This window comes from Kryptolebias marmoratus, linkage group LG21, assembly GCF_001649575.2.
Source record: "Kryptolebias marmoratus isolate JLee-2015 linkage group LG21, ASM164957v2, whole genome shotgun sequence".
Taxonomy (NCBI): domain Eukaryota; kingdom Metazoa; phylum Chordata; class Actinopteri; order Cyprinodontiformes; family Rivulidae; genus Kryptolebias; species Kryptolebias marmoratus.
The window spans coordinates 4,140,718-4,160,698 of record NC_051450.1 but is presented as its reverse complement, the minus strand read 5'-3'; the positions used below and the strand labels follow the sequence as shown (position 1 = coordinate 4,160,698).

Here is a 19,981-nt window from a genome sequence, read left to right as displayed (position 1 = left end):
TTTAAATCCTGCCTGAAAACAGACATTTTTACACTGGCTTTTAATTTGAGTTCACTTTAAGTTCAACCACATCTTTTATTTGTGGTGTTTTCTTGTTTAGTTTGGTTTTAAACCTACATTTTAAAGTGTGATTTTCTGAATTTCCTGCTTGTTTTTAACCAGCTTCTAAAGCACTTTGGTCAACCTTGCTGTTTTTAACTATGCTATTTAAATAAAACTGACATAACCAACATCAACAGAAGCTTTTGCAAACCATAAATGTTGCATATGTTTAGACCTTGCACTAATGTCCTTTGTGGATCATTTAACTATTTTGACATTAATAGGGTTCAGAACCATTTGAATAATATTTTTGTTCAGTTCTTGCTTGCTTTTAATCCATAAAACTCTACAGCGGGATGAGGGTGTTTTTGTTGTTTTCTTCGTAGCTTTAATTTAAGCACAACATCAGTGCTGTGTTTAATTAGGTGAATATAATACAACAAAGAGCTGCTCAGACTGTTGTGCTCTGATTAATAAAAGGAACAAAACAAACATTTTTATCAAGGAGGATTAAACAGTTCTTTAAAACATCTTGCAACAAAACAAAAGAAAGAAAAAAAACTGGACCTGTCTGTACATACAGACAAGTTCAATATGTATAAAATTCCCAAGGAATTAATTTTAGCCTCTGTTTAAATCCAGGTAAAATGTAAAACTGAACCAATTCTCTGTGCATCTTTCTTCCCAGGGTTTGCTGCAGCAGAACGGTAGCTGTGTCTCTTCACAGGAGTGTGGCTGCGTCTACCTGCAGCACCAGGCATCAGGACAACCAACACCTGTCACTGTTCCTCAGGGGGCCACAGTTGCTGTAGACTGCAGTACTTGGTTAAGCTCTAGCTGTTAAGATCAAAATGCTTTTGTACCAACCCTCTAGTGTCAGACAATTTGTTTTAGTTTCCTCTTTTTATTCTGAAAGAAATGTTAGGAGCAGCAACATAAAGAACCACCTGTCACATTTATATATGTTCTACTGTTTTATTTATTACCTGTTATCATCCCATTCTGTCTATTATGCTTTCAGGGTTTTCTGATTCAGTTCAACTTATTATCTGTCTATTGTTGTTTTGTTTTTTTAAATCAAGCCTTTGTCATAATGGGACTTTGCACTGTGATATGAGAGAGTGTGAAGGTAAGAAAGAAGAAAAACAGGAAAGAAAGAGATTGCTGTCTCAGAAAACTCGACAACTTTGTTGCCCTTATTACTCTTGCTTGCTTTTTCCCCCTCTTCTTACAGCTATCCTCAGCGAATGGTCAGAGTGGACTCCCTGTTCCCCCTGCAGACCCTCTGAGCAGCTCAGGACTTCACTCGAAGGGGTCGTCAGTGGGACTAAACTGGTCTCACTTCAGAAACGTTTTCGAGCCTGCTTGGACCCAGATTCTGGTCTACCTGTCTTGAGAGAGGAGGAAACCCAATGTTCAGGACCACTGGTAGAGGAGAGGTTCTGTCCAGATACTAATATCTGCAAAGGTAAATGGTGTTTTATTAAGAGAAAAAATATGGTTCTTTTTTCTTACAGTTCAAAAATGCTGCCACGTTCAGTTTGAAAGTCTGCAGTATAGTTTGACACTTAGCTGACATTAAAATATTGTTTGCAGATGATTCAGGAAACATGTCAGACTTTGACAAGCATGGCACACTAAAAAATAATTGTATACTGAGCTGCAGTGATGAAGTTTCTTTCATGAGAGAAATATTGCAGGAATACAGTAGTAAAGCAGGGTTTTCCAACAATCTGAAAGTTTAGAGTGTGAAGCACATTTCATATGACAACTGTAAACTCAATGTGCTAAGAGCTAAAAACAAGTCTAGATGATTAAAACAAATAAAACATGTAAGACCACAATATTTCAAGAGGTGAGTTGTTTTCTAAATTTGTTTTTGATATTTCTATATTATATCTGGTGCTGAAATAGAATAGAATAGAATGGACTTTATCATTGTACACTAGTGTACAACAAAGTTGTGGGTGCTCTATGCAAAAAACGGTGCACTACCTGTTACAACCTACTTAAACAGTAAAAGTGTTTTTGGGCTCAGGGTGTAACACAATTTAAACTTTTACCCACTTAGTAGTTGTTGTCAGTAAAAGCAAGTGTTTATTTTACAATTCAGTTAAAAGAACCAATACAGGGGAGCTTTAAGCTTCAGGGTCTCCAAGGCCAAAACAACAAACAACCCCCCTTCTGACTATGAAATAAAACACTATATACTATAACTCTATAATGCCCCTTTCACACGGACCCTAAAGGTCCCGGCTCCACTCTACTTGGCTCGCTTTGCGAGCGTTAACATCTGCATTTTTTCGCACTCGGTCCCTGCTTCTTTGGTACCTGCTTCGGGCCGGGTCGGCCCTGCTTTCATGGGTGACGCAAGCTTAGCTCCTGTTCACTCATTGGTCGTGGGTGTGACCAGATGTAAGCATAAAGAGCGAAGGTAGGAATATAAACAACAGCGTTAGCTTACCCTGCAACGTTTCTGCCGTCTGTCCCCCAGCTGAAGGCCTGTAAAGCCTGAAATCTCCGGCAGATAACAGCTGTCCTACTCCGTGCAACAGAGCATTTCTTCCACTGTGCCTCTCTTCCTGAAGTCTCAGGAGAATCCCCATAAGTTTAAAAAATAGCAACAACACACGGCCAACGTTGTCCATGAAGCTTTAGTTGTTTATACAACTTGCTCTAAGTTTCGGTAGCGCCCCCCCAAGCCGCGGCCCCGCCCCCGGCAACACGAGGAGGCGTTCCTCTGATACCGACCAAACTGGCCGGTGTGAACGCGATGCATTCTTTATCGAGCCGAGCCGAGTAGAGCCGAGTACAGCTGGACTTCTGAATCAGGGGCCGTGTGAAAGAGGCATAAGTAAACAAAAAGGTACAATGGCTGAGCTTCCTGTCCATCCACAAAATGAAAGAAAAAGGACTGGAACAAAAATGGCGGAAAGCCCCTACCAGCTTCCACTTTGGGCAAAACTCTTGCCGTTTATATATTCACAGTTACTCACACAAAAATATTTATATTACGCTGCACAAATGTGCAACAAACAGACAATATCACTACAGATCAAGGCCCAGGAAAACAAAAGGGGCTTGACACTTTGACGTGGAACGCTTTATGCAGTGGCTGACGAGCTGCGACACATCTCAGCTGTGGCAGTCAGGCAGACCTGAAACAATAAGGAGGTGAATAAGTTCTCTCTCTCACACGAGGAGAGCCCCTAGAGGTCAATGGCCGTAACACTATCAAAATAATATATGCAATGATAATACAAAAATTTACAAAGAAAAAGATAAAACACATGACTTGTTCAATTAAAAGGTGTAGGTGAAATTAAAAAAAGGAGTCCTTAGCTCTGTGCATTTGAGTTAGGGAGGTGGGAGTGACTTTAGTCTTGCAGTTTGTATGGGAAGAAGCTGTTAGTGAGTCTGATGGTGTGTGACTTGACTGACCTGAAGTGCTGTCCAGAGGGCAACCTGTTGAGCAGGTGGTGGGCAGAGAGTGAAGGGTCTCCTGTGATGACTCTAGTTTTCCTGAGGCAGCAAGAGTTGGATATATCATCCAGGAGGGACAGAGGGCAGCCTGGATTTTTTGGCCAGTGTTGATTACCCTCTGCACAGCCTTCCTATTATCCCTCAGGTAACCAATAATTGGAGTAATTGGAGCAGTTTGGTGATTAAGTTGTCAAGAATAATAGCATTGAACGCCAAGCTGTAGTCCATGGAGAGCATCCTAATGTAGCTCTTTTAGTTTTCCAGAATACTTTTTTATAGTGACAGGATCCTCCACAGACAGCTTCACTCTGAATGCAAACTGGTGAGGTTGGACAAAGGAGAAAGACAGTCCTTGAGGTTCTGAAAGACCAGTCACTTTAAACATTTCATGATGACAAATGTGAGGGTCATGGGTATGTAGTCGCTGAGACTGTCTGTCACAGTTTTTTGGGGAATGGGGATGATGATGGAGGCTTTCAGACATTTAGGGACAATAGCAATTTTAGCCAGGTTTTAATGATTTGTGTACTTTTACGTTTTTTTTCCTGAGGGGGGTGTTGTCTGGGATGAGGAGCAGAGAGAGAGATGGGCAGATTGTCCTAGGTGAAAGAGGGGCATCCCTCTGTAAGCATGTTTTATGTTATATAGTTAGTGTAGTACTTAGGCATGTTTGCTTTAAGTCTTCAGTGATGATATGAACTTCATCAGGACAAGCCCTCTGCTGTTTAATTATCATTTGGTAAAGATGACTTCATACCGAGCTGGTATTAGCATCCAGCAGAATGTAAACAGCAGTAATGATGACCACTTTTAGGTCCTGTTTACACAAGAATGACCTCTGTGTTTAATGAGGCGAATCGCTGTGCTCATTGAATCTACTGTAGTTTCCATGACAAGCAGGGTTGCCAAATATAAAATGAAGAATTATTGTACTGACGCTGTGAAATTATTTTATTTTGACCCAAACTAAGGATATTGAGACAAATCGCTGTGCTCATTAAATCTGTTATAGTTTCTATGCCAAACAGGGTTGCCAGACAGGAAATGACAAGCTATTATACTGTAAAATTATTGTGTTCTGACCCAAGCTATGACGTGCGCTTTCTCGGAGGGGGGAGATTGTACGATTATATGCTTCTTGTGATTGGCAAACGTGCATGTAGCAGGTGTTAGGCCAGTACAATCACTACTAACAATTTATACTTTTGTTGGGGAGAATCAGCGTGTCTGTAACCTGTAATTAGACAATAGTGAGATGGAGACTTGTTACTACTTGTGTCCTTGTTCATGTGTTTGCGAGGACTGGCTTTTACTTGTTTCTGACTTAATAAACAATTACATCCAGCATTACAAATGTCTGCTATTATGATGCATTTATACATTAAATCTTTTTTTACCAGTAAATTTAACCATCAAATTGCTCTCTCCCATTTAGCAGTGAGCTAACATATCACACAACACATTATGGTAATTGCCTCTAGCACTGAGTCACAAGATACTAGGACAGCTTTTAAATACAGTCTGGAACCATTAAACACAAACCAGCATTACTGTACACAATAAATCTATTAGACTTTATGTGGGTGGATACATAAGCATAAATATAACATATGACAGAGCTAACAAAATATACAAGACATTAGCTGCTATGTTATCAGGGCAATTAACATGCTAGCACAGAAATGCTAATACAGTAAAACAGTTATTTCACTCTCAAAACATAACTACATAAGACTGGTTAATGTAATAACAAACACCATACAATCACAACTGTATGGGGATCATATGCATATGGTTGGTGGACTTTACCACTGTGTAATTAGACAAGATTGAGATGGAGACTCACTACTGCTTGTGTCCTTGTTCGTGTATCTGCGTGGACTGGCAGAGCAAGGGTCGCCGTCTCAGCGGAAGTGATGCCATCTCGTGCTATAACTTGGTACAACAACTCAATTAAATGTACTATCACCTCTTTTTCACTATTAAATCAATAAAACAAAACAATGTGATCACACCTTTGTGTGTGTCACATGCACAGAAAAGGAGGGGGACTTGACCCTAAGATTGTTATGAAAACAGTTATTATCATATATCTGGCAATACTGCTTAGGCTTTCAACAAGGCACGCATGCAGTTTGGAGCATGTAAACAATTACAACCAAAAGGGTGAATACTGTTGTGGAATTTTCTTTAACCAGGAGGACAACAAAGAGTTTTATCTTAGGATAATTTATTTAAGCTATATGGCTGAGAATCACTGAGCTGAGGTGAGTCAGCAGAGTGAGTCTGAAGCATTACAGATAGCTCCCCCTTCTTATAATATTTGTAGGATAAAGAGGCGTCAGGGGGGAACAGAAGGGTTAAGATAAACTGATCAAAAGGAGGTAACAAAGCATGAGGTAACAATAGACGTCCTGGCCCCCTGTACCCTGAGGCCCTATAAAGATAAGATATAAGGTATTCTAAACTAAACTAAATCACGGCCACATGAATGCTCTGTTTAATCCCAAGGTTCTTGCAAGGTCTTGATCCATAAACTCTGTATCAGCTCCAGAAAAAATGAACACTGAAATTTGCTGGGTTTGACAATTAATCTTTATCTCTGCAGGGAGACGGAATGATGAAGAGGTTTTGGGGACCAAATACTGACTCAGTAGGAGCCTCCTACCTCCTACTGAGTCTGATCTTTTAACTAACAATTGGATATGGTGTGCCTCTTACTCCCACAACAGAAACAAAGGTTTAGCTTTCTCTGACGTTCTCTGTCCTCAGGGGGAAAGGTCTTCCAGGTCCTTCAGGGTACTGGAACAGTCCGTGGTGATGAGTTCATCATTAATCTTCTATTTTAGTCCTTGAAGAAACACATCAACTAGAGTCTACTCAGTCCAATGGCTGTCGGCAGCAATTATATGATAATTAATAACAAATTCAGTAACTCTTCTCCTCCCTTGCTTAAGGGATAACAAGTCTCTGGCAGCTTCCCTCTCTTGCAAAACAGATTTAAAAACCTTGGTTTGTTCACTAGAAAAATCCTTGAATGAGTAGTAAACCAAAGAGTCCCCTTTGCTAATCAGCTGTTCCCCTCTGCTTAGCCTTGCCAGATAATAAAGAAATAACATATGCTACCTTAGAGCGCTCTGTGGAGAAGGAGGAAAGCTGCATCTGAAAATGGATGTCATGCTGAGTCAATAAAGGTCTACACTGATTGAGGTCCCCTTAAAACCCTCTGGAGTAGTCAAGGTTCATGGAAATGAGAAGGTGGCACAGGAGCTGTGGCATGAGGAAGAACCTGTGACTCAGAAGAGTTAAACATACCACAAAGCATGGTCATAATTTCCTGAACATTACTCTCTATAACTTATTTAATGAACTCTCCACACCAGCATGCCATTGTAGTGTCGATGATGGGTTTATATTGGCCTAATCATCCTGTAGTGAACCAAACAGGGGACTCAAAAATTCAACCTGACACAAAGCATGTTTAAGGTTTATTTCAAAAATGAAACTGGTGGGAGTCACAAAACATCTGCAGAAGCACACTGAAAATTCTGAGAAGGGAGAAAGCAGGTTAGTGGCTGTAAAGGAGTCAGATGAATTTAACAAGACCCAGAAGGAAAGCCACTTACTTTTTCAGGATCTAAATGAGCCACTTGATCCAGTTGGTATGCTCCTTCAGCAGCTTATATGCATAAAAGTGATGTTGCCCTAAAACTGCTCATTCTGAAATGAGCTCAAAACAGGCAGAACTGATCAGGTGAAATCATATAATCTGAGAATGATTTTGTGTATTAAATGTAATGAACACGTTTGGCATAGCCCACAGATCTATCCTGACTTATTGTTTCCTTTTCTTCATTTTTTATTGTTTTTTTTTCAGTGGGGACAAATGTTAAGTATAAACAAATACTGAACACTATAGCATTTATAGCCTTAGCTTTTTGCAATGCACGTCCCCAGATGAGCTTTTAACAACATAAAACAATTTAAAAACAATAAAAGAACATAGCAAGATAAAATGTTATACATAACATAAATCCTAAAATTAACTTAAAACAGACCACAATGAATGAAGGAAGCATAAAGGGTCCCCTTTAAATCATGTGGGCAAGTTTTTTATATTTTGGCATGGTTAGAGCTTCAAAAATGCAATTTACAAGTAAGAAGAATAAAAAACATGTATTTTAACAGCAACTCTCCACTACATTTGGTACTTGAGTGTAATCATGGCTTAAGTTTCAGACTTCTGGATTTAAGCATCACAATCACTGTGAGCTTTTCTTGTACCACTAGTACATGCTACATGTTGCTATCAGTAGATAGTTAGAACAGTACCATCTGTACCATCCATCCATCAATTCTCTTTACTTGCTTTTCTATTCAGTGTCGTGCAGGGAACTGGTGCATATCTCGAGCAGTCATTATGCAAGAGATGGGGGACGGCCAAGGACAAGTCACAAGTTTATTACAAGTGACATTAAAACTTATAACAATGCATCTATTTCCCAACAGACTGAACATGAAAATTAGTTTATTTAAACAAATATGCTTTGTTCTTGTCTGTCTAATAGGATTTATGAGATTTGTTCATTTTTCTTTGAGTGCCAAAGAATAATTTCTCATTAAGAATGTCAAGCCTTTTTTTTTTTTGCACTTCATCTTGCTGAGTGTAAACATATGAAACACCTCAGCAATATCGATCAATAGTTTTTTTTTATTATTGATCAAGTGAACAACCTAAATACCTATCCTAAATATTACATACAAATCTAGTTAGGCATGTAGAAAATGCACAAAAACACATTTTTTGTTAAAAATAATTAGTGGCTTTGGTTAATATTCTTATTCCAGTCTGTGTAATTAGAAAAAGTTCATCATGGTTATGTTAATCACTTTGTTCTTGCAGATCTGTGCCAGTGGAGTGAATGGAGTGTTTGGACTGTATGTGCAGAGCCTTGCAGTGGTGGAGTCAAGCAACGCTACAGATGGCCCCTGGCCTTTCCTCCAGGGCCTCACTGTAGGAGCCAACAGACACAGACCCAAAGCTGCAACACAGGACTTTGTCCAGGTATAAATATACTTTATTCAGTATTCACCAAAATCCAAAATGTTGCTTTGCAATTAACAAAGATCAGGCAAGTAAATTCTTACCTGCAGTAGTTGAACTGGCTTAATGTATATAACATAACTTGTCAAATTATGCAATTGGGACAAGGACTGTGAGAAATAGGCTAAACAAATTAATCTGGCATTTCTGCTAACCCATTATTGGAAGTATGAAAAGGTGCTGTGGTTATGTGGTGGTCCTCAAAGGAGCGTCCCTTATCTCCTTTCTATCTCCCTTATCTCTCCTTTATCTCCCTTATGTTCATATTTTGGACCGAGAAGACAGATGGTTCGAGAGGGGGGTAAAGGAAGACATCTATGTCAAAAGGGAGAAACCAACATTAAACAGAGAAGGAGGTCTCAGATTCCAGCTTTCAAAAACATATAATGGAGCTTTAGGCCTGATCCCCAGTCAGTTTCACTCTAATCAACACCTGCAGTCATGTGACCAGAGTGGGCCATCAGTGAGTCAGACAAACAAGGACCCCAACGAGCCTCTATTGTTAGGAGAGTGAGAACAATTTGCAAGCAATCCAGCTTACATCACATCTCAGCTTTAAAAGCTCAACTCCACACTCTTTATTTCTGAATTGAGAAAGCTCCTCGGATGAGAAGCGAAACGTCTTCAACTACAGAATAGAAGTCCAGTTGTTTTTGTTTTTAACCTTTTTTAAATTTACCATGGCCTGGATGACTGAGAATCTACACCAGCATGTTTAATTATGATATTTACTACTAACACAAAAATGTCAAGCCAAGACTGAGATGCCTTAGTGCCTGCTCAATGTGATTTCTGAAAGGGCTGTGATGATGTGGGGAGATGAAGTCAACCTGACACTTTTATGCCACTGAGCTGCCAAGCGTTGTAGTTGCAGAGTCAAAATGGCCAATATATGAAAGGGTAAAATTATATTGTGGCTTGGGAGTGGGATGCTGTTATGACAGAGGATCTGTGTAACCAGACTAGGATTTAAAAAGTCCAACACGTGTTTTATGTGTAGTGCTGCTGAGTTCTTCTCCATGTTTTCTGTGGTTCTTCCATGCCACGAAAGCTCAAATTATCACAGGATGCGACTGGCTTGATTTTTAATTCATGAATGGCCAGAGTTGGTTTAAAGAGGGTTCATTAGGGTAACCGTATCAATGAAACGTTTCATGAAAGTGGGTATAGATTTTATAACTACACTATCAGCAGTTGAACAATGGATAAAAAAGTTCATAAATATTCCATTGTAAGGGTAAAATCATAGATAGAGCTCTTTGGTAATTTTGCATGAATTGCAAAATGGTTGTAGTAGGTACCGGCTGTCAATTTTTATTCTTTAGATTTTTAGTACTCTGATTGCATTTTTCTATTAAATGTATTACCAGAAAAGAGCAGAAAAAATTTCAGCCCATTACGTCTAACAGTTTTTGAGATGTTGGGGGGTAGGTGTACCTTCTCACAAACCCACCTTTGAATAGAAAAAGATGGGGGTTTTGAAAGCTGATTACTCAAACATTGAATCAATTTGACACTTATTTGTAATGACATTCTTTAAATATATGTAAATCCTATTGCAAAACAAGAAAATACATACTATAAATAGCTTACTTTTAAAATGAAGGCTCTTAAAAAAAAATCTCATTTTGAAAAATTGAACAAATTTCAATATTGACCCGAACAGCAGACATGGCATTTTTGCGATATTATATTAAAAAATGTATGTTGAAAGCAAGCCTCAAAAGCTATTTTTCCCAGCCTGCTATGTGGTTTTAACAAACCCAATTTTTTTAGGGGTCTGGGACTGTTGAATAAAGATTTATTTGGCTGCAAAAATGCTTCCAAAGATAATTTGACTGACTGAAAAAGATTCTGAAAATAGACAAAATTGACCACTCCCCAAATTTGTATTTTTCATTGGATTTCAATAAAACTTCTTTACTACAGGTACATCAGGCTGCTGAACATTATAAAGACATCCATTTTTGGCTATTTTTAATATTTTCCTTGATATTGCTGGTAGGAAATAGGGATTTTATTTTTTTAAATTGTATTTTAGAGAATATTTGGCTTGCTCCAAAATGTTTGTTCACCAGAAAAAGCAATCATTTTTACAACATCTATAAGTTGTTATAAGTTATAGTTATAAGTATAACTGCTCTGTTTATTGTTTAGCAATATATACAGAATTGTTGTGAACTGGGTTTGAAGGAAGCAGCAACGTCAGCAAACAAGTAAAATTAATTCAAGCAAGAGACTTTAAAAAGAATCCAAAATGAGTAAATGGCTTGGTAATTGGCTTGCACTTATATAGCTCTTTATCTAGTCCAAGGACCCCAAAGCGCTTTACACTACAATCATTCACACACTGATGGTGGTAAGCTACACTGTAGCCACAGCTGCCCTGGGGCGGGCTGACAGAAGTGAGGCTGCCATCACACCGGCGCCAACGAGCCCTCTGACCACCACCAGGCGGGTGAAGTGTCTTGCCCAAGGACACAACGGCTGAGACAGCCGGAGCTCGAACCAGCAACCCTCCGATCACAAGACAAACCCCTACCTCCTGAGCCACGTCTCGGCGCGGTGTCAGGAGTGGCGTTCGAATTAGCATAAATAATGCGTTTTAATCAGGCTTTTCAAAATATTTATAAAAATTACTGGGAAATTTAAAGTGTTTTATTTGATTCAACATACATAAAATTGGTATAATTGGAAAGGAAAATTAATAAACTTTAACACAGTAGTGCTGCTTTGGGAAAAAAAATATTCTGAAAAGGACTTTTGATGGTGGGAAGTTGGGACATTTTCCATGATCAGCATGCGTTCTCTCCCATTCCTGAGTGGAAAGAGCGTCGCTGCCGGTACCTAGTTGTATCACATAATTTCAGGGGTTTTTTTGTTGTAAAGTTTCTGTCTCTGTCTGTGTGTATGCGCATGTGTTTGTGTGTCTGTCTGTTAGCAAAATATCCCATGAACCATGGGATGAACTGTAATTAAACTTGCAGAAAGTAATCATTATATGTATATCTACAACTGATTAAGTCAAACCAACTTAAGTAGCCACCACAGCTAATTGGCAATAACCAACACATAAATTCCAATCAATCATTCAATTTTACAAATATTGATCTAAGCTTTGGTGTGGGTAGTGGCTCAGACTCATCCACAACACATTTTCTAAGCACCAACAGATTGTACAAGATCTTTATTAAAAATTTTGCTATTAATGTTTTGGTATTAACTTTGTCTTTTAGCAAAATATCTCATGATTCACTGAATAGATTCTAATAAAACTTTTAGGAAATAATCACTAGGTGTACATCTACACTTGATAAACTTCTGGAACCAATCCAATTAACATTAAAAACAAAGCGATGGTCTTACAGGTATTATATTATAATTTAGGGAGGTTGTAGCTGAGAATCATTCACAACACACACTCTACGTGTACTCATTGTGCATGATCTTTATATGTTAGCATTAACTGTTGGAGTCAGCCCTCATTCTCTTTTAGCAGCTACACAGATTTTAATGAAACCTCCAGAAAGTAATTCCTGAATGTACATCTACAGCTGATTAACTTTAGAACTGATCCAGTTCAAGATGGCTGTCACAGCTATTTAAAATTAACATGTGCAAAAATGAATTTAGGTCAATCAATTTCAGAGATTGAATATAAATGTTGTGTGATTTTAGTTGATAATCATTCACAACACATACACTGAGAGTCTTGAAGTATTAAATAAAAATGTGCATAAAGTTAATATCAAGGTTTAATCAAAATGGCTACAACTCTGTTTTTCTTGGCATAAGATCTTAGGCTACATTCACACTGCAGGACTTTATTCTGATATTTTGCTTAAATCTAATTTTTTGTGCTGTCATTCACAATACATTTTAAATGCGACCTCCGTCACACTCCAGTGTGAACAGTCTCCAGTTCTCGAAATGACCCGCATGTGCAAAAGAAGATATGACATTACACGCCACACGCTGAGTTTGTGGAAGTAAATATGGACGCTGCGAGTGTTAGCATGTGTGTACTGATTTTGAAGTTTCTGTCAAATAAGGGCCAACTGTACATCCAAATGGTAAAAGATAAAAAAAATACAGAGAAGAAAAAGAGCACAAATGTTAACTAACCATGACCTTTAAGTTGTGGCTGCTACCTCTATGCAGAGGCATGTGTGGCTACATAGTCAGAGCCAAGAGTGCTGGGACTTTAATGACCTCAGGTGGGATCTCAGACTTTTCATCCGATATAAGTTTCATGAAATGCAACGTTCACTCTGCAGTCGCTTACATAAACATCAGACATGCATCTGATTTAGTACTTTATACAGAAAAGACCTGGTTCAGATATGAAAATATCAGATTTGTCACGTTCCCACTGCCACTGCTGAGTAGATTTAGCCTGAGAATTTCAAGGTAACAAGAACTAAAATCAGATTTAACATTGAAATGGCATCTATTGCTCAGTGGGTGATTAAGGTTTTTTTTTGCCTTTTGAACTTCCTGAGCTTGTTTAGCTAATAAAGTTTTCTGAATCTTAAGTCTGTCTCCTGTGTGCCTGAACTTTGTTCCTTCCTCCACAAATGATGACAAATAAAGGGCTAAAGCAAAACAATCTACATCAGAAAACATCATTTCAAAGTCATGCCCTTAAGAAATAAGTAAAACTTACATCAGGAAGCTGACAAGGGAAGTCATAGATAGATTGGCCTTAAGGTGATCCATCGACTGGATCCTGAGTTTTTAGCGAATAGCTCTTTGAGAATCACCTTCATAGTGCAAAAATTACCATTTGTGTTAGTCAAATTGCATTTTCTTTTGTAATTTTTATAAATTGAACTAAAGAAATAAAAGAAACACAAATTGTGTATTTGCAACAGCCTGCTAGTTACAATCTGCCTGATAATATCAATAAAATTATTTGTGAAGTTGTTTATGAATAAAAGATGACACTAGTTTGTCTGTTTTAGAGGCTTTGTTTTATTTAGAATTATTCATTATTCATAACTTACAGTTCATCGAAAGTTTTTAAAAAAAAAGCATCCAAGAAATAGTAAAATTCAAGAACTGAACTACCACTAATTAAAAAAAGTTGCAAATCTAAAAGAAGAACTTTAAACCCCATAGGAAAGCTTGGTGAACCAAAGCTCAACACCCTTTGAAAAGAAAACATATTGGTGTGGCTCATGTTGTACAGCAGTGGTAATTCTATATAAGGGATGCTCAATAACACCTACATTTAATCTCAGCAATGCTTATTGAGCATATTATTATAATGTAAATAAATATTAATATTTCTAATTGATTTTATTACCTGAGCTTCTGACCCCATGAAACTATTTTCATTTCTACAACTTCTGATTGTTCCTCAGATTGCTGTTTATTGTCCACTGCTGTAAACCGAAAAGTGGATGAAAATGTTTTGCCCATGTTAATGTGTCTTCATGAGTCTGTGTTAGCAAAATATCCCATGAACAACTGGACAAATTTTATTGAAACTTGCAGAAAGTGATACCTGAATATACATCTTCAACTGATTAACGTTTATAGTCAACCCAATTTGAGATGGCAAACACAGCCAACTAAACCTAAAAAAAGCACAAACACAACGATAAGTTAGTCAATTTTACCAGTATTGAGTAAAGACCCGTGGTAGTAGTAACTGAGACTCATTGACAATACATACTCTGAGTGCTAACAGTCTGTGCAAGATCTTTGTTGAAATGTTGCCATTCGCAAGGCAAGTTTTGAACTGAGAAATCTACCTGGATGGAAACAAAACATCTTCAACAACAGAATAGAAGTCAAATTGCTTTTTTAAAAACCTTTGGGATTTACCATGCCCTGGATTACTGAGAATCTACACCAGCATTTTGTCAATAACTATTTGAAGTCAAATGTGTCTGTCTGTTTGCAAAACATTTCATGAACCAATGGATTAATTTTATTCAGATTATCAATATGTTATTACTGGATGTACATTAACAACTGATAAAATTTTGCAGTCAATTCAATTCAAGATGGCCACTACAGCCAACTGACCTTAGAAAATACAAAAATGGCTATTTTTCAGTCAGTTCTACAAATGTTTTTTTTTAAATGTGGTGTAATAGTAGCTGAGTCATTCACAACACTCACTCATTCACATACTCCAATGTGGTTATCATTGGGCAAGATCTTAAAACTTTAGAGTCAACCTTGTTTGTCAGTTAGCAAAATATTTCATGATTAACAAGAGGGGTTTTAATAAAACTCTTAAAAAGCATTCACTTGAGGTACATCTATATGTACAACTTCTGGAATCAATCCCATTCAAGGTAGCTGCCACAGCTAAATGACATTAGTCAACACAAAAATGGTTATATCTTAGTCAGATATTCAACTACAATTTTATGTGGTAGTAGCTAGGAGTGCTTTACAACAGCGGTCCCCAGCCTTTTTAGCTCCACGGCCCGGTTCATTATCAGACACCATTTTCACGGACCGGCCTTTAAAGGTGTGACAGATAAATACAACAAAATAAAATGATACAACCAGCATGAAAACGGGGGTATTTTTTAAAACATAATAAGTAAGTAAATCCAACGTGTACTCACAACTTTGTTAGCTGCATCCTGGTGTTGTGTTATCAACATGAATAACACCCTCTCCTCCCCCTGATGTTCTCTGTGTTTAAACATGCCCTTCAAAATAAGAGACACCACAAATATAAAGTGCACAAAGAATACAACTCACCGTAACCCTGAATCAGTGGAGCCTTGAGCCTGTTTCTCAGTAATGAGACGGCCCCTTCTAGGGCTTCCAGAGGCCGGTACTGGTCCTTGGCCCGGGGATTGGGAACCTCTGCTTTATAACATATACTTGTTTTCAATGTTTGACTAATACAGCCAAAACTACATTCTTTTTCAACATAAGATTGTTCTGAATGTTTATTTTTAGTGTTATTTCAGAAATATTGAGCAGTTAATGACTTTTGCCTATTATTCAAAGATTTGGATAGAATGATTTCCTTTTTTAAATGTTTCCTAGGGGAGCGTTGTGAGGATCGGGAGCGGACCTACCAGGAGAGCTGTGCTAATCAGTGTCCTCGCAGTTGCACTGACTTATGGGAGCATGTACAGTGTCTCCAAGGAACCTGTCACTCTGGTAAACATCAATACAAGATACATTGATCTTAACATTAGACTCTGGTAACTTTATCACCCGTAATGTTTTTTCTGCCTTCTTTTATTCTTAGGTTGCCGATGCCCAGAAGGGCAGTTGCTTCAGGATAGCCACTGTGTGCCAGTGAAAGAGTGTCGCTGTGGTATCCCATCCAGCAATGGGACACTAGACTTCAAGCCTAAAGAGGAGGTGGTCATTGAATGTAACACCTGGTGAGAACATCTTTCTGTGATGTTTGTTCTTTGGTGTGACTGTTCAAAGCTATAAACATTTAGGTAACAACAGAAGATCTTATAGTTAAGAGAAGCTGTTACGTTCAGGCCAGATTTTGTTGTTCTTTTCTTCACCTGTCTTACTGTTCCTCTAAATTTGAAAGAGAACTCAGTCACCGAACATTATACGTATGTACCTGGTACATATCAATCAATCAATCAATCAAATTTTATTTGTATAGCACATTTCAGCAGCAAGGCATTTCAAGGTGCTTTACAAAATAAAAACAGCATGTGACAATGAATAAACAGTAAGAAAGAGAAAAAACATTGAAGACATCAAAAACCCGCACTCTAACCCTAATTTAGCCATAAGCAGCTCTAAACAGGTGGGTTTTAAGTTGAGATTTAAAGGCACCCAGTGTTTCAGCTGTTTTACAGTTTTCTGGAAGTTTGTTCCAAATTTGTGGTGCATAGAAACTGAAAGCTGCTTCTCCTCGTTTGGTTCTGGTTCTGNGGATGCAGAGCAGTCCAGAACCAGAAGATCTGAGGGGTCTAGACGGTTGGTACAGCGATAACAGATCTTTAATATATTGTGGTGCTAAACCGTTCAGTGATTTATAAACTAACAACAGTATTTTAAAGTCTATTCTTTGAGCTACAGGGAGCCAGTGTAGGGACTTTAAAACTGGTGTTATGTGCTCTATCTTCCTGGTTTTAGTGAGAACACGATCAGCAGCGTTCTGGATCAGCTGCAGCTGTTTGATTGATACATATATACATAGAGGGTACACAGCTGGTACATATGGGCTGTGTACCTTGTACTCACATGGTACTTGCCTGGTACCTATTGGGTATGTACATGTAGTGGGTTGTATATTAAGTTGGTGGTAATTGCCAGGTATGTAACCCTCTAAGTACCACATATCTAAATGGTAAATAGACTGTACTTAAATTGCGCCTTTCTAGCCAACCAGACCACTCAAAGTGTTTTACAACACAATCTACTCTTATTTTTTACCCATCCACACACACATTCATTCAACACTCTACTGAATCTCTACAAAGCTAATTGGAATAAAACTTTCTATAGAGTCTAATCAGTGCTTTAGATCACATTCATACACCTTTGGGGCACACATCAGAGGCAATTTGGGGTTCAGTGTCTTGCCCAAGGACACTTCGACGTGTCGCATACTGGTGGAATTGAACCTACAACTATCTCATTTGAGGATGACTGCTCTAACCACTGATTCTTAGCCACCCCATCTACACTGTATGTACTGGGTGCATACCAGGTACATACCCTGTAAGTATCAGGTATGTAAAGGTACTTAATTGATAAGTGCCAAGTATTCAGGTTAGTACCATTTCTGCATCCAGTGTCACCTGGTACATTCTAGGTATGAACCAGGCTGTATTATGTACTACTGCAAAGATCTGTATCTCACCTTCCTAATCTTCACTTTCTGCAGTGTGTGTGAGAATGGAACTCTGGTTTGCACCAAACTCCCCTGCCCAGTTTATGAATCTTGGAGTCAGTGGAGCACATGCATGGTTTCATGTGGACATGGCCAAAGAACAAGAACACGGAGATGCCAGGACATCGAGGGCGGTCCGTCCTGTGCTGACACTGAGCAGATAGAGAGCTGTAATCTGCCAACTTGCCCAGGTCTGAGATGCTGGAAATGGTCACGTTCCATTGAAAACGTCTCAATTCTCGAGATATGCCTCATGTTTACCTAGTACAAAATCGCAGCCCTGTGTCTGATCATTCTGCCATCTCTTTTTATTTAGTGGGTTGTTTGTTAAGTGAGTGGTCAGTCTGGAGTGAGTGCAGTGCCACCTGTGGTGGTGGAGTGTCAATGAGGAACAAAACAATACTTCAAGAGCCTGAACTGGGCGGGGCAGCCTGTCTTGGGCCACTTGAACAACATACAGTCTGTAACACCAACAGCTGCCTGCCTGGTAATACATACACACATCAAAAATTGATTCTTAATTTTTTTCTCAATAATGTTTGTGCTCTGTTATTGTGTATTTACGTGTCTGTCTGTTACATGGACATATTTAAATGAAACTTGCAAAAAGTATTGACTGGATGTACATAAACAACTGATTACCTTTTGGAGTCAACATTATTCAAGATTCCCACCACAATCAAATTACCTTATAAATTACAACATTTATGAAAATTCAATCAGTTTTACAGATATTGTGCTAAAATTAGGTGGAATTGTTGGTGAGTCATCCACAACACATATTCTAAGTGCTAATCATTGTGTGAGATCTTTGCTTGAATCTTTAGCAATAACTTTTAAAGTCAACCCTGTTTGCCTGTTAGCAAAATATCTCATGAACCTCTAAACCAAGGGTGTCAAACTGTCCTAAGAGTTTTAGGTTTTTCTGCTCCACCACACCTGATTCAAATGGTTTAATCGCCTCCTCACCAAATCATCAAGTTTTCCCAGATCATGGCAACAAGTCATCCATATAAACCAGATGTTTTAAAGCAAGAACACATCTAAAACATGCAGGAGAGCGGCCCCCGAGGACTAGAGTTTGACATCCCTGCTCTAAACAGATTGTAATGAAAGTCAAGGAAAATAATCATTGGCTATACATGTTCCACTGATAAACCTTTGGAGTCAATCCAGTTAAAGATGGCCACTTCAACTGAGCAATATTAGCCAATGTATTAAAACAGAGCTAAAATTTATTAGGTAGTAGCTGAAAGTCCTTTACAACACATACTGAGTGGTTGCACATAATGTAATCAGCTAGTTTTAACCAAAATGGCTAAAACTCTGTAATTTCTCAACATAAAATGATCTTAGTCTAAAACTCTGGCATGAAAGGTGGTGGGTGACAAGCATTCCTCAAGGGAAATCTTGCCCTTTAATTTTGCAAGAAATTAAGTATCTTGATGTGACCAAGTTAGTATGTTCTGAAGACTTTCTTTAAACTTTAAAGTATGTATAAAGAAAAGTGAACTGAAGTGAAGTGAGATTTATTTATATAGCACTTTTCAGCAACAAGGCAATCCAAAGTGCTTTACAACATGCAAAGACAAACATGCTGATTTATTTGTAAGGGGTGATTTATTTCCTTTGTGTATTTCAGAGTGTCCCAGCCAGCAGTTGTACAGTAATTGTTCAGGTTCTTGTCCGTTTACCTGTGAGGACCTGTGGCCACACACTCAGTGTTTCTCTGGACCCTGTACACCTGGCTGCACATGCCCTCCAGGACAGGTCTGCCCAACCTTGAGTGTCTTATGTGTGTAAAGAGCATACTGTATCTGATTGTCAACAGTCTCCCTGTTCTTTGTAGGTGTTGTATGGGGCTTCCTGCGTGCATCATGCTGACTGCCCCTGCTCAATACTCTCTTTTCCCAATGAATACCAAAGCTTGAATGTGAGCACTGAGGGCTCCTCTGAAGCTCTACTGCAACCTGGAACAACTATTAAGCACCTCTGTAATACATGGTAATATACTGTAAACATGTATCTAGGTTGATGAAGTAGTTTTAACTGTCAAAAAAGTGTTCAAACCCTTGTTAAAATGCCAGAATTTGTGATGTGAGAGAGTAAGATCACAATAAATCATTTTCAAATTTTCCCCATATTTACTGTCACATACTGTATATCCTGTGTATTTCCCCTGGAAAACAATTAAATTTGTTCTTGGGAAAAATAGAATTTTTTAAAAAATGCAATAAGATGGTTGGACAAGCATCCTCAAACTAATACTTGTATGAATGACCTTTTGATTTACTACTTACTTTTTGATTTACCATTTTCTTGGTTTCACACTTGCCATCCAGTAAAGTGACTGATTATCCTGAACTGAAGTTCAAATCACACACACACACACACACACACACACACACACACACACACACACACACATACATACACACACACACATATATATATATATATATATATATATATATATATATATATATATATATATATATATA

General features: G+C 38.2%; 1 protein-coding gene across 1 annotated transcript in view; it reads left to right on the top strand.

Annotated features, from left to right (window-relative positions):
* Positions 1–19,981, top strand: part of scospondin (subcommissural organ spondin) — a 233,202-nt gene that overhangs the window by 188,896 nt on the left and 24,325 nt on the right. The window contains 10 exon segments of the mRNA XM_037973323.1: positions 731–867; positions 1,125–1,171; positions 1,277–1,510; positions 8,429–8,590; positions 15,653–15,769; positions 15,861–15,999; positions 17,475–17,671; positions 17,797–17,967; positions 19,123–19,250; positions 19,330–19,484. Of these exon segments, the coding sequence (XP_037829251.1) occupies positions 731–867; positions 1,125–1,171; positions 1,277–1,510; positions 8,429–8,590; positions 15,653–15,769; positions 15,861–15,999; positions 17,475–17,671; positions 17,797–17,967; positions 19,123–19,250; positions 19,330–19,484 (1,487 nt within the window).